Source organism: Convolutriloba macropyga, chromosome 1 (genome assembly GCF_964194025.1).
Source record: "Convolutriloba macropyga chromosome 1, txConMacr16.3, whole genome shotgun sequence".
Lineage (NCBI taxonomy): Eukaryota > Metazoa > Xenacoelomorpha > Acoela > Convolutidae > Convolutriloba > Convolutriloba macropyga.
The window spans coordinates 19,011,075-19,024,842 of record NC_134468.1 but is presented as its reverse complement, the minus strand read 5'-3'; the positions used below and the strand labels follow the sequence as shown (position 1 = coordinate 19,024,842).

Here is a 13,768-nt window from a genome sequence, read left to right as displayed (position 1 = left end):
TACTTAGGTGTTTAAAGGATTATGGTGTCATTTTTCTTGAAGCTTTTTTTAAAAAATTCGATTTCCGCTGAGGTCTTAAATGATGTCCTTTCACTTATCTCTCATTTCAATATTGAAACATTGGTGTTTACTGTCTAGCGTACTATAGGGTAATCGTTTAATATGCTGTTATTTGTTTGCTTGACTTTAAAATAACTGATTTTATTAAAAAAATGAAGTGAATATTGTTTTTGTTCATTTTTGCAGTGTATTCTCTGTTGACTATCAAAGTCGGATCTTTTTAGTGTTCATTTTGGAATATGTTCCGATGATAAGGCTGAGAGTAAGTTGTAGAGTTTTTTTTAATTCTTTGCATTGAAATCAGGAATTCTGCTGTTCACACATTTTACCATGACTTTGAGCTTTCAATACTGCATTAACTGGTAATGGCCAATGTGCATTCGTTTTTATTATAGGCTCATATCTGCCCTTAGTAAGCTTGCAAATGCTCAGTGTTGTTAAGTTTCCGGGAAGGACTAAATTGAAGGTTAAAATATCCTTCTTATTTTTGAGCGCAAATTGTGCACATTTTTCAGTTTAGAGCTTCTCTTGAATGGGGCTTAAATTGACGATATTCACATTTCTTATAGGTCTCTTAAAAGGTAAAATTGCTTTTGATTCTTGCTTTTTCAAGTACAGATAGTGTTATTCGAAATGCTCAATTCGAATAAAAAATTTAGTGAATTTTGTATTTGTTTTAATTTTGTCATTTTCTGACTTTTTGGACTGTTATAAATTGCGTGTGTTGTTGGGAGTCAGTTTGTGAGAACACCTTTTCTGTTGCTACTAGGTTAAAGAACTATGCCAAATGTAAAGTAATTTTGGCTAATTATTCAAAAAAATAATCAGATTCCTGATAGCCTGCTAGTTGCTTGCTCTGGAGATTTGGCAAGACAAGAATGATTTTGATGACGTAAGAATTAGGAAGTTTTTAACAATTTTATTATTTTATTTTTAAACTTTTCTGTTTTTTTGTCAGTTTCATGTGTTCTTTGCTCAAGTTTTTATGTTGCGCAAATTTTTGTTGCTTACTTTTTGTTTTGCCCGTTTTTGCTCTTCATTTTCTTGTCCTATCATTTTTATACCATTTAATGTTACTTCTCATCGGTTGCTAATAAAGCATTAGTGAACAAAATTTTGGGCTTGTTAAAAACCAGTGTGTTTTATGACTGATTTGTTTTATCGTTTCAAAAATTCTTTATAAATTTTTAAGTTATGTCCGTTTCGTTCCTCTCTTGTCGCGTAGTCTCATTAATAACAGTTCTTGAAATCTTTTAAGGAATTTTTGAATCCGGACTTTGGCGATCTTTGTCCTTTTGACCAAATGGAATTTAATAGTTGCTGTCTTTGAACTGTGTGGTATCGTTTTGTAAAGAGTTTATTATTTTTTGTGGTTTTTCTTACACTGCGTCCACTAATTTTCTATTAGATTCTGCTTTTGGCCAAATTTCTATTTTCGAACTTTTTTGTTTACGTTGTCTTTGCAAGCTTGACTTTTCGTCTTATCCTCGACTCGGCATGACTTTTGTCTTGAGAAACGGGATAAACTGGTAAAGCCCGGCAGCATTAAGTCACTGATCACTTCTCTCAGAGCGTTACATGTTTCCTAGTATATAATTCACGAAAAATGCTGACGAGACTTAAATTAATAGCGTGAAGGGCAATTTGGAGTTTAAGACCTCGATATCCCTATTCACCCCCCCCCCCCCCTATTGCCCCCTCTCCTTGCCCAGTTAGACTATCCTGCTTAAGCTGCAGAACCCAAGTTCACCCGCACCAGTCGTTTTAGAGAGCAAAAATCATCTAGGAAATCTTTTCATATGGATCACGTTAGAAAGATGCGTAGTTGTTATATCAAGTTCTGTTATTTTCCGTAATTTTGCCACTCTAGTTTTCGGGAACTGTATTTTTAATTTGTTCTCCGTTGTCGATTTTTGCGCTTTGTTTTTGTGCTTCGTTTGTTTTTTTGCTGGGCAAGTTTTTTTTGCAGGTCTTATTGGTCATTCAATTGTTTTTTTGATAGTATTTAAAGACTTATCTTGCTTTGTTTTTTTTAGTTTTTTCAATTTTCTTTTCAATCACGTTTTTCGTTTTATATAAGTCAGACTTTCACGTTTGAGTTCTTGGCTTACCTCACTCGCTATTTAAACTGAATGGATTGTCATTTTTGCACTCATTGACCGGGCATAGACCGATAATTCCGGGCACTAAGAGTTAAATTTAAAGACTTAGTGGATTAAGTTTTCTAACTTTCTTAGAGTATACTACGGATACTCAATAGTAGAGTGGTATTACTATTATTGATTGTGGGCAAGGACATATTAGAATTCGATCAAGGGCAAAATCAAAAGAAATGGGTCATTAATATCAGGTTCTGAGAGTTAGCGCAATTCATAGCTGGAATTAGTTTTAAGTTGATAGCCCTGAGTTGAGAAGGCTAATAAAAATATTGTTGTGTAATTGCTAATTTAAACTGTGCACCAAGATAGAACACTTTTTGGCACTTGGAAAAAAGCTTGTCAACTTTTTCTTTTTCGTGTTTTAATCCCCATGGTCATCAAGGAGGTCAACGGAACCTATTTCCCGGCAATCTACCGGCCTGACTTTATTATTTCGAGAAGTAACAGTACATTAAGTAAATTTATGTAGGTGGGTTTTATATCATGAGATATGTAGCTGCTGGTAGATAGTTGAAATGATTCGCTGATTGTTTTGAAGCGTCAATCAGTGATGTTTATTGTGGAACTTGTTCGCCTCCAATTTTTTCTACCTCAATTGTTCCACTCAATTTTGCAACACTGTTATTTCATCGCCTATTAATTGCATTCATGGAGACATATTGTTCTGTAAGCGGACGTAATCTCCACGTTTAATAGCACAGCAGCAGTTTTTTCAAATACTGTGTACTAGTCCCGGCAAAAAAGCAACTATTTCCGTAATTCTTTTTTTATGAATAGATAGGTCATTTTTTTGTCATACGTCAGACACTTTACGTTCAGAGAATATTATTTCCTTTAATGGTAACTAAACTTTAATGGTGCATTTGAAACTGTGATGGAATATCAATGAGTCTGCTTCTGATGCAAGAACTTTCGAAAATGATGCAATTGGAATTTATTTTCATCTCAGTTCAATAAAAGCTGGTGTTTCGTAACCGCAGCACTGGCCTCGGAGTTTTTTTGTTGCATACTTCTTTTGATTTCTACTCAAGACACATTATTTATTACGAAGTTGTCTCAATAAAATATTGCAAATTGTCTCAATAAAATATTGCAAATTGTCTCAATAAAATATTGCAAATTGTCTCAATAAAAGTTTTCAAAAACTAGGCTTATACAATGGACAATATGTGAGCGCTCCAAATATTTCTTGCATAGAAGTTAGTGAAAAGTTTTGCTTCAGAACAGTTACACTAAAGGAACTCTATGATGCCATTGATTCACTCGACAACAATAAGTCTCCGGGTCCAGGCGTTTTTAATGCTTGGGCAATCAAGGCAGCAAAGTTTGCAATTGGAACCCATTTGCAGTTTGTTTTTAACACATGCATTAGTCAAAATATTTTCCCGGAAAATTTAAAACTTGCTTTCATTAGTCCGGTCAACAAAAAAGGGGATGTGAAAATTTGTGAGAACTATAGGCCTATCTCAATTACTCCAATGTTCGCAAAACTCTTTGAGCGTATACTTCTCAATCAGGTTAACGAATTTATGCAAAAAGAAAAAATCTTGAACGGTACACAGTTTGGATTTCAAAAACATAAGTCTTCTACAGATGCTGTTTTACACTTAATCGAAGCATTTTAAGAAAACTATGATAACTTAAAAATTTCAGTTGCCGTTTTTATCGATCTAGCTAAAGCATTTAATTCAATATCGCACGAAATTTTTCTCAAAAAGGTTGAAGCTTACGGTTTTTCAGAAAGTGCAGTTGATTCATTTGCTTAGACAGCAGTGTGTTAAGATAAATGATGTTTACTCAGAATGGTTGGAAACGAATCATGGTGTTCCACAGGGAACCGTTTTAGGGCCACTAGTTTTTCTTCTCTACATTAATGATTTTCGAGAAAAGATACAAGGAAACTTCGAGATAATTCTATTTGCTGATGACACATGTTTATATTTTAGAAGAAACAATGTCAGCGAACTGGAAAAATGAAATGAACTCGAAAGAAAATGAAAATTTTAATCCAATAGTTTATCGGGGACAAGAAATTAAGCCACAAAGTCACTGCAGATACTTGGGTATAATGATTGATTCTAAATTAAATTTTCATGTACAACTCAACAAAGTCCTGTCAAATGTGGCCACAGCGATTAGATCCATATATCTTATACATTATCGGTTACCTCTGAAAGCACGATTGATGCTATTCAAATCCCTAGTCCTTTCTCATTTAACGTTCAGTACTCTGTTTTTTCAAAACTTGAAATTCTCTGCAATGCAGCGAATTAATCGACAAATCAATTGGGGAATTAAAGTTTGCTATATGAGAAAAAAGTTTGAGAGATCTACAGATCTCTTAGTAAAATCTAACACTTTACCTGCAGAACTTTTAATAAGCCAGATGAGCGTTTCAAAATTTAGGATTGATATTTCATTATTGAAATCAGATGGCACTGAGAGTTTTTCTCTGAGTGGTAATGTCTTAGTAAGAAAAAACAACAGAACTGAACAGCTAATTCTCCTAAGGTCGAGCAGTCGATCATTACAAAAAAGAAGCATCCAAAAATGGAATAAATTTCCGCGTGAAGTCCGGACTATCAGATCACGCTCAAAGTTTAAACGCATGTTAAAACAGCATCTGCTCCAACAATTCAAACTTGTACCGTTGGAAAGGAACGTTGGTGGCTTCAAAAGTTATTTTACCTTTAAAAAACGGAACCACTAATTTTGATTTTTAACATTGTACTAATTTTGTATATATAATTTTAAACTTGTAATATTTAACCCCCGGGTTATTTTTTCAATTTACTTGTTTAAACAAAAAAAAGTTTTCTGGATTGTCACATAGATGACCACGATTAATATTAGTAATATCGAAATAAAATTATATTGATTATTGGAAATCGGTATGACAGCAATTAAGCTGGTAATCCGCTTGCGCTCGTCCCTTAACTTGTAATCAATTTGCATGTGAGATTGGGTTGTTAAGTACTGTTTCTGCCTGGGAATTGGGTTGTAAATTCTGATTGATAATGGTAATTTACAGATTGATTGAATTCCCCCCTTCTGTGGAGTTAAACATCAATTGAATGAGAGCCTTCGAACAGATGAGGATCGATGCGATGCCGCAAGAAATGGTAACTGCTGAAGGAAGAGGTTCAGTCGAAGACAAAGTACCATTTGAAGTCGGCTAAATGGAATTTTTGGTTAGTTCACTCAAGCGAGCCCATTTGATATATAGTTGACAATCCCGTATAGAATAGTCAACGTATAGTCAAATATATATTTGGCTATATAATTTGATAATTATTTGATATTATTAATTGTGTATAGTTGTGGTTTCATCTCTGAGGAAATGATGTTTCATCTGCTCCATTGTTTGAGGTCCTATGATATTTTCTTAAAATCTGAAGTGTCTGTTTTGTTATATATATTATTTAGTTAATGTAATAATATTGTACTTCCTTCATCATTCGGAAAGGTTTAAATTTTAACCTTTATAATGACTACTTATATAATGGAGAAACTAGTTATAAAAAGGTTTCAAGTAATTGGATTTAGCAAAGGAATTTAAATGTTGGCTGTACTTTTTCAAATTCTGCTTCGGTTAGTTTATGAGCTCATTTTTTATTTGACCTATTTGTACTTCAACCTGTTGCTGTTCAGCAAATGTTCTTGAAATCTGATCTAGATGTTATACCATATCGATTATCCATTTTTATCATTTTGTCGACTTGTTTTTGTGAAGAATATTTTGACGATTTTCCATTTGATAATGATGTTGTCTATTGTTTTTTCTTTTGGTTGGTTTCAAGCTCATGCTATTTTCTCATAATTTTTGGTCTTATAAATCAGGATTTTTTTAATCCTGAGATTTATAAACCCTTGGACTGATTTATATTATTGTTTGGCCTATTATGATTTGATTGGATAGGGTCAAATGATCGGTAATTGCACTGCTTTTGACTGATATTGACAATGTTTGTATTGAAACGATTCACTTCGAAGTTGAACCATTTCTGCTTTTCTTCGAAAAAGGAAGCAATGTATTGTTGCTCTTGTTTTCAAGTTCTTCTGTGTAATACTTTATTATTGATAATCATAAAAAGTTCAATTTTATCCTATTTTATTTGTTCCTGGCAAAGAAACCTCCTTGACAGGCTTTTTATATGCTATAGGTTTTCTGATAGTGTGATGTAATTTTCTCCATTAGTTGAGACCTCATGATATAAAGCTAACTGATTTTGCTAAATAGTTTTCAAATTTAATTTTGGGTCTCTTGATTCCTGTTTTTCTTTTCATTCTTGAGTTTTCAGTGTTCTCTCTATGTTTTTATGAGGTGATGCTTGATCCTCAATAGATGTTGTTTTTCCGAAATATGTTCCGATTCATTTTTTTAAGTGTAACTTTTTTTCAGATTTTTGCAGATTGATTTTAATCGTTTTGGCTTGTCTTGTGTTGATTGGATAGGGACAAATGATCAATGATTATATTGCTTTTAACTGATAGCGGCTATAGTTATGCTGAAAATGGTCTTTCCCAAATTCGACATTTTCTGCTTTCTTTCTAGAAGGATGGAGTGAACTAGTTGTTTTGTTGTTTATCGGCTTATTTTGTCGGCTTGTTTTTTGTTATTGATCTGTATTTTTAAATTTCCAGTTTTCTCTGCATTTTTTGCGGCAGAAATCTCAAATTAACATCCTTCTTGTACGGTATATGTATTTTTGTGTGTGATATGATTTCATCCATTAGATATATTTGATTTTATCCATAGATTTGTACTTTTTCTTAATTCTGTCTCCTATTTCCGTTTTTTTTTGTTGTCTATTGTTTCTTCTTTTGATTGGTTTCAATCTCATGCTATTTTGCATAATTTTTTTAGCCTTATAGATCAGCATTAGTTTTTTATCGTGAAATTTGTAATGATTTGGAGTGATTTAAAATGTTTGGCCGATTATGATTTGATTGGATAGGGTCAAATGATCAGTAATTGCACTGCTTTTGACTGATATTGGCAATGTTTGTATTGAAACGATTCTCTTCGAAGGTGAATTATTTCTGCTTTCCTTCGAAAAAGGAAGCAATGTATTGTTGCTCTTGTTTTCAATTTCGTCTGTGTAGTACTTTATTATTGATAATCATAAAAGTTCGATTTTCTCCTCTATTTTATTTGTTCCTAGCAATGAAACCTTTTTGACTGACTTTTCGTATGCTATAGGTTTTCCATTTTGGTCTTCAATGTTATTTTTTGCGGACAGATATCTTAAATTAACAGCCACCTTGTACGTTATTCGTCTATTTGTGTGTGATATGATTTGATCCATTAGATATATTTGATTTTATTCTTTGATTTGTTGTACTTTTTCTTAATTCTGTCTCCTAATTCCTTCTTTTTGTCTTTTTTCTTTTGGTTGGTTTCGTGCCCATGCTATTTTTTCATAAATTTTTGTTCTTATAAATCAAGATTAGTTTTTGTCGTGAGATTTATAAAGCTTTGGGGTGATTTATTTTAATGTTTGGCCGATTATGATTTGATTGGATAGGGTCAAATGATCAGTAATTGCACTGCTTTTGACTGATATTGGCAATGTTTGTATTGAAACAATTCTCTTCGAAGTTGAATTATTTCTGCTTTTCTTCGAAAAAGGAAGGAATGTATTGTTGCTCTTGTTTTCAAGTTCGTCTGTGTAGTACTTTATTATTGATAATCATAAAAGTTCGATTTTCTCCTCTGTTTTATTTGTTCCTAGCAATGAAACCTTTTTGACTGACTTTTCGTATGCTATAGGTTTTCCATTTTTGTCTTCAATGTTATTTTTGCGGACAAATATCTTAAATTAACAGCCGCCTTGTACGTTATTCGTCTATTTGTGTGTGATTTGATTTCATTCATTAGATATATTTGATTTTATCCATTGATTTGTTGCACTTTTTCTTAATTCTGTCTCCTACTTCCCATTTTTTTGTCTTTTTTTCTTTTGGTTGGTTTTGAGCCCATGCTTTTTATAATATTTTAGCCTCATAAATCAGGATTTTTTTATCGTGACATTTATAAAGCCTTGGAGTGATCCATTTTAATGTTTGGCCGATTATGATTTGATTGGATAGGGGCAAATGATCTGTAATTGCACTGCTTTTGACTGATATTGGCAATGTTTGTATTGAAACGATTCACTTCGAAGTTGAACCATTTCTGCTTTTCCTCGAAAAAGGAAGGAATGTTTTGCTGCTCTAGTTTTCAAGTTCGACTGTGTAGTAATTTATTATTGATATTCATAAAAGTTCGATTTTCTCCTCTATTTTATTTGTTCCTAGCAAAGAAACCTTTTTGACTGACTTTTCGTATGCTATAGGTTTTTTGATTTTGTGATATAATTTTCTCCATTAGTTGAGACCTCATGATTGGGTCTCTTGATTCCTGTTTTCTTTTCGTTTTTGAGTTTTCAGTGTTCTCTGCGCGTTTTTGTTAGGTGATGCTTTATCTTCAATAGAATTGGTTTTGCGAAATATATTCCGATGCATTTGTTTCACTGTAACTTCAGATTTTGGGCAGATTGATTTGAATTTTTTTGGCTTGTCTTGTGATGTTTGGATAAGGACAGATGATCAATGATTATATTGCTTGTAACTGATAGCGGCAATAGTTATGTTGAAAACGGTCTTTCCCAAATTGGACATTTTCTGCTTTCCTCCCAGAAGGAAGGAGTGGACTACTTGTTTTGTTGTTTTTCGGCTTAGTTTGTCGGCTTGTTTTTTGTTATTGATCTGCATTTTTAAATTTCCATTTTTCTCTGCAATTTTTTTGCGGCAGAAATCTCAAATTAACATTCTTCCTGTACGGTATATGTCTTTTTGTGTGTGATATGATTTCTTCCGTTAGATATATTTGTTTTTATCCATAGGTTTGTACTTTTTCTTTATTCTGGCTCCTAATTCCGTTTTTTTTTTGTTGTCTATTGTTTTTTTTAGTTGGTCTCAGGCTCATGCTATTTTTTCATAATTTTTGTCTTATAAGTCAGGATTAGTTTTTTATCGTGAGATTTATAAAGCTTTGGAGTGATTTATTTTAATGTTTAGCCGATTATGATTTGATTGGATAGGGTCAAAATGTCAGTAATTGCACTGCTTTTGACTGATATTGACAATGTTCGTATTGAAACGATTCGCTTCCAAGTTGAATCATTTCTGCTTTTCCTCGAAAAAGGAAGCAATGTATTGTTGCTTGTTGCTCTTGTTTTCGAGTTCGTCTGTGCAGTACGTTAGTATTGATAATCATAAAAATTTGATTTTCTCTTTGTTACCAGCAAAGAAACATTTTTGATGGACTTTTCGTGTGCTATAGGTTTTTTTGGTTATGTGATGTAATTTTCTCCATTAGTTGAGATCTCATGATATAAAGCCAACTGAATTTTGCCAAATTGTTTTTCAAATTGATCTCGGGTCTCTTGATTCCTGTTTTTCTTTTCGTTTTTGAGTTTTCAGTGTTCTCCTCGCTATGTTTTTCTGAGGTGATGCTTTATCTTCAATAGAAGTGGTTTTGCGAAATATATTCCGATGCATTCTCCAGTGTAACGTTTTTCAGATTTTGGGCAGATTGATTTTAATCTTTTTGGCTTGTCTTGTGATGTTTGCATAGGGACAAATGATCAATGATTATATTGCTAGTAACTGATAGCGGCAATAGTTATGCTAAAAATGGTTTTTCTTAAATTGGAAATTTTCTGCTTTTTTTCCAGAAGGCAGGAGTGGACTAGTTGTTTTGTTGTTTATCGGCTTATTTTGTGGGCTTAATTTTTATTGATCTGAATTTTTAATTTTCTATTTTTGTCTTGATTTTTAATATTTGCGGACAGATATCTCAAATGTGTGTGATATGATTTGATCCATTAAATATATTTGATTTTATCTATTGGTTTGTCGTACTTTTTCATAATTCTATCTCCTAATTCCGTTTTTTTCTTTTCTGTTGTTTTTTCTTTTGATTGGTTTCGAGGTCATGCTATTTTTTCATAATTTTTTGGCCATATGAATCAGGATTTTTTAAATCGTGAGATTTATAAATCCTTGGACTGATTTATGTTTGGCCGATTATGATTTGATTGGATAGGGGCAAATGATCAGTAATTGCACTGCTTTTGACTGATATTGGCAATGTTTGTTTTGAAACAATTCACTTCGAAGTTGAACCATTTCTGCTTTTCCTCGAAAAAGGAATGTTTTGCTGCTCTAGTTTTCAAGTTCGACTGTAGTACTTTATTATTGATAATCATAAAAGTTCGATTTTCTCCTCTATTTTATTTTTTCCTAGCAAAGAAACATTTTTATTGACTTTGTATGCTAAAGGTTTTTTTTTGATTTTTTGATGTAATTTTCTCCATTAGTTGAGACCTCATGATATAAAGTTATCTGAATTTTGCCAAATAGTTTTTCAAATTAATCTCGGGTCTCTTGATTCCTGTTTTTCTTTTCGTTTTTGAGCTTTCAGTGTTCTCACTATGTTTTTCTGAGGTGATGCTTTATTTTCAATAGAAGTGGTTTTGCGAAATATATGTTGATGCATTTTTTCACTGTAACTTCAGATTTTGGGCCGATTGGTTTTAGTCTTTTTGGCTTGTCTTGTGATGTTTGGATAAGGACAGATGATCAATGATTATAAAGCTTGTAACTGATAGCGGTAATAGTTATGCTGAAAATGCTCTTTCCCAAATTGGAAAATTTTTTTCCCCACAAGCAAGGAGTGGACTAGTTTTGTTGTTTTTCGGCTTATTTTGTGGGCTTAATTTTTATTGATCTGCATTTTTAAATTTCTATTTTTGTCTTCGTTTTTAACATTTGCGAACATATATCTCAAATTAACAGCCATCTTGTACGTTATGTCTTTTTGTGTGTGATATGATTTCATTCATCAGATATTTTTGATTTTATCCATTGATTTGTCGTACTTTTTCTTAATTCTGTCTCCTAATTCTGTTTTGTCTATTTTTTCTTTTGTTTGGTTTCAAGTCCATGCTAATTTTTCATAATTTTTTGGCCTTTGAAAACAGGATGTTTTTAATCGTGAGATTTATGAAGGCTTGGAGTGATTTATTTTAATGTTTGGCCGATTATGATATGATTCGATAGGGTCAAAAGATCAGTAATTGCACTGCTTTTGACTGATATTGGCAATGTTTGTATTGAAACAATTCACTTCGAAGTTGAATTATTTCTGCTTTCCTTCGAAAAAGGAAGCAATGTATTGTTGCTCTTGTTTTCAAGTTCGTCTGTGTAGTACTTGAATATTGATAATGACAGAATCAAGAAATAGTACAAATCTATGGATAAAATCAAATATATCAAATGGATGAAATCATATCACACACAAAAAAACATACACCGTACAAGAAGGATGTTAATTTGAGATTTCTGTCGCGAAAATTGCAAAGAAAAATGGAAATTTAAAAATGCAGATCAATAACAAAAAACAAGCCGACAAAATAAGCCGAAAAACAACAAAACAACTAGTCCACTCCATCCTTCTGGAAAGAACGCAGAAAATGTCGAATGTGGGAAAGACCATTTTCAGCATAACTATAGCCGCTATCAGTTAAAAGCAATATAATCATTGATCATTTGTCCCCATGCAAACATCACAAGACAAGCCAAAACGATTAAAATCAATCTGCCAAAAATCCGAAAAAAGTTACACTGAAAAAAATGAATCGGAACATATTTCGGAAAAACAACATCTGTTGAGGATAAAACATCACCTCATAAAAACAGAGAGAAAACTCTAAATGAAAACTCTAAAATGAAAAGAAAAACAGGAATCAAGAGACCCAAAATTAAATTTGAAAACTATTTAGCAAAATCAGTTAGCTTTATATCATGAGGTCTCAACTAATGGAGAAAATTACATCAAATAATAATAAAAAATCCTGCTGCATACAAAAAGCCTGTCAATGAGGTTTCTTTGCCAGGAACAAACAAAATAGAGGATAAAATTGAACTTTGTATGATTATCAATAATAAAGTACTACACAGACGAACTTGAAAACAAGAGCAACAATACATTCCTTCCTTTTTCGAAGAAAAGCAGAAATAATTCAACTTCGAAGAGAATTGTTTCAATACAAACATTGCCAATATCAGTCAAAAGCAGTGCAATTACTGATCATTTGACCCTATCCAATCAAATCATAATCGGCCAAACATTAAAATAAATCACCCCAAAGCTTTATAAATCTCACGACAAAAACTAATCTTGATTTATAAGAACAAAAATTTATGAAAAAATAGCATGGGCACGAAACCAACCAAAAGAAAAAAGACAAAAAGAAGGAATTAGGAGACAGAATTAAGAAAAAGTACAACAAATCAATGAATAAAATCAAATATATCTAATGGATCAAATCATATCACACACAAATAGACGAATAACGTACAAGGTGGCTGTTAATTTAAGATATCTGTCCGCAAAAAATAACATTGAAGACCAAAATGGAAAACCTATAGCATACGAAAAGTCAGTCAAAGAGGTTTCATTGCTAGGAACAAACAAAAATACAGGAGAAAATCGAACTTTTATGATTATCAATAATAAAGTACTACACAGACGAAATTGAAAACAAGAGCAACAATACATTGCTTCCTTTTTCGAAGGAAAGCAGAAATAATTCACCTTCGAAGAGAATCGTTTCAATACAAACATTGCCAATATCAGTCAAAAGCAGTGCAATTACTGATCATTTGACCCTATCCAATCAAATCATAATCGGCCAAACATTTTAAATCACTCCAAATCATTACAAATTTCACGATAAAAAACTAATGCTGATCTATAAGGCTAAAAAAATTATGCAAAATAGCATGAGATTGAAACCAATCAAAAGAAGAAACAATAGACAACAAAAAAAAACGGAAATAGGAGACAGAATTAAGAAAAAGTACAAATCTATGGATAAAATCAAATATATCTAATGGATGAAATCATATCACACACAAAAATACATATACCGTACAAGAAGGATGTTAATTTGAGATTTCTGCCGCAAAAAATGCAGAGAAAACTGGAAATTTAAAAATACAGATCAATAACAAAAAACAAGCCGACAAAATAAGCCGCTAAACAACAAAACAACTAGTTCACTCCATCCTTCTAGAAAGAAAGCAGAAAATGTCGAATTTGGGAAAGACCATTTTCAGCATAACTATAGCCGCTATCAGTTAAAAGCAATATAATCATTGATCATTTGTCCCTATCCAATCAACACAAGACAAGCCAAAACGATTAAAATCAATCTGCAAAAATCTGAAAAAAGTTACACTGAAAAAAATGAATCGGAACATATTTCGGAAAAACAACATCTATTGAGGATCAAGCATCACCTCATAAAAACATAGAGAGAACACTGAAAACTCAAGAATGAAAAGAAAAACAGGAATCAAGAGACCCAAAATTAAATTTGAAAACTATTTAGCAAAATCAGTTAGCTTTATATCATGAGGTCTCAACTAATGGAGAAAATTACATCACACTATCAGAAAACCTATAGCATATAAAAAGCCTGTCAAGGAGGTTTCTT

General features: G+C 32.3%; 4 protein-coding genes across 5 annotated transcripts in view; 3 read left to right on the top strand and 1 right to left on the bottom strand.

Moving 5' to 3' along the window:
* LOC142336124 (proteasome subunit beta type-2-like) overlaps positions 1-13,768 on the bottom strand; it is a 344,687-nt gene that overhangs the window by 162,690 nt on the left and 168,229 nt on the right. The window lies entirely within an intron of this gene.
* The window catches only part of LOC142336115 (phospholipase A and acyltransferase 3-like), a 302,707-nt gene that overhangs the window by 152,735 nt on the left and 136,204 nt on the right, over positions 1-13,768 (top strand). The window lies entirely within an intron of this gene.
* Positions 1-13,768, top strand: part of LOC142336080 (uncharacterized) — a 247,727-nt gene that overhangs the window by 152,735 nt on the left and 81,224 nt on the right. The window lies entirely within an intron of this gene.
* The window catches only part of LOC142336056 (uncharacterized), a 63,908-nt gene continuing 55,366 nt past the window's right edge, over positions 5,227-13,768 (top strand). The window contains exon 1 of one of the 2 annotated variants that reach the window (XM_075384556.1): positions 5,227-5,410. Coding sequence is in view for 1 of the 2 variants with exons in the window: in XM_075384573.1 (XP_075240688.1) it covers positions 5,399-5,410 (12 nt within the window). In the remaining variant the exon portion in view is untranslated. The remainder of the gene's footprint in view (positions 5,411-13,768) is intronic. The other variant, XM_075384573.1, reaches the window with a different exon arrangement.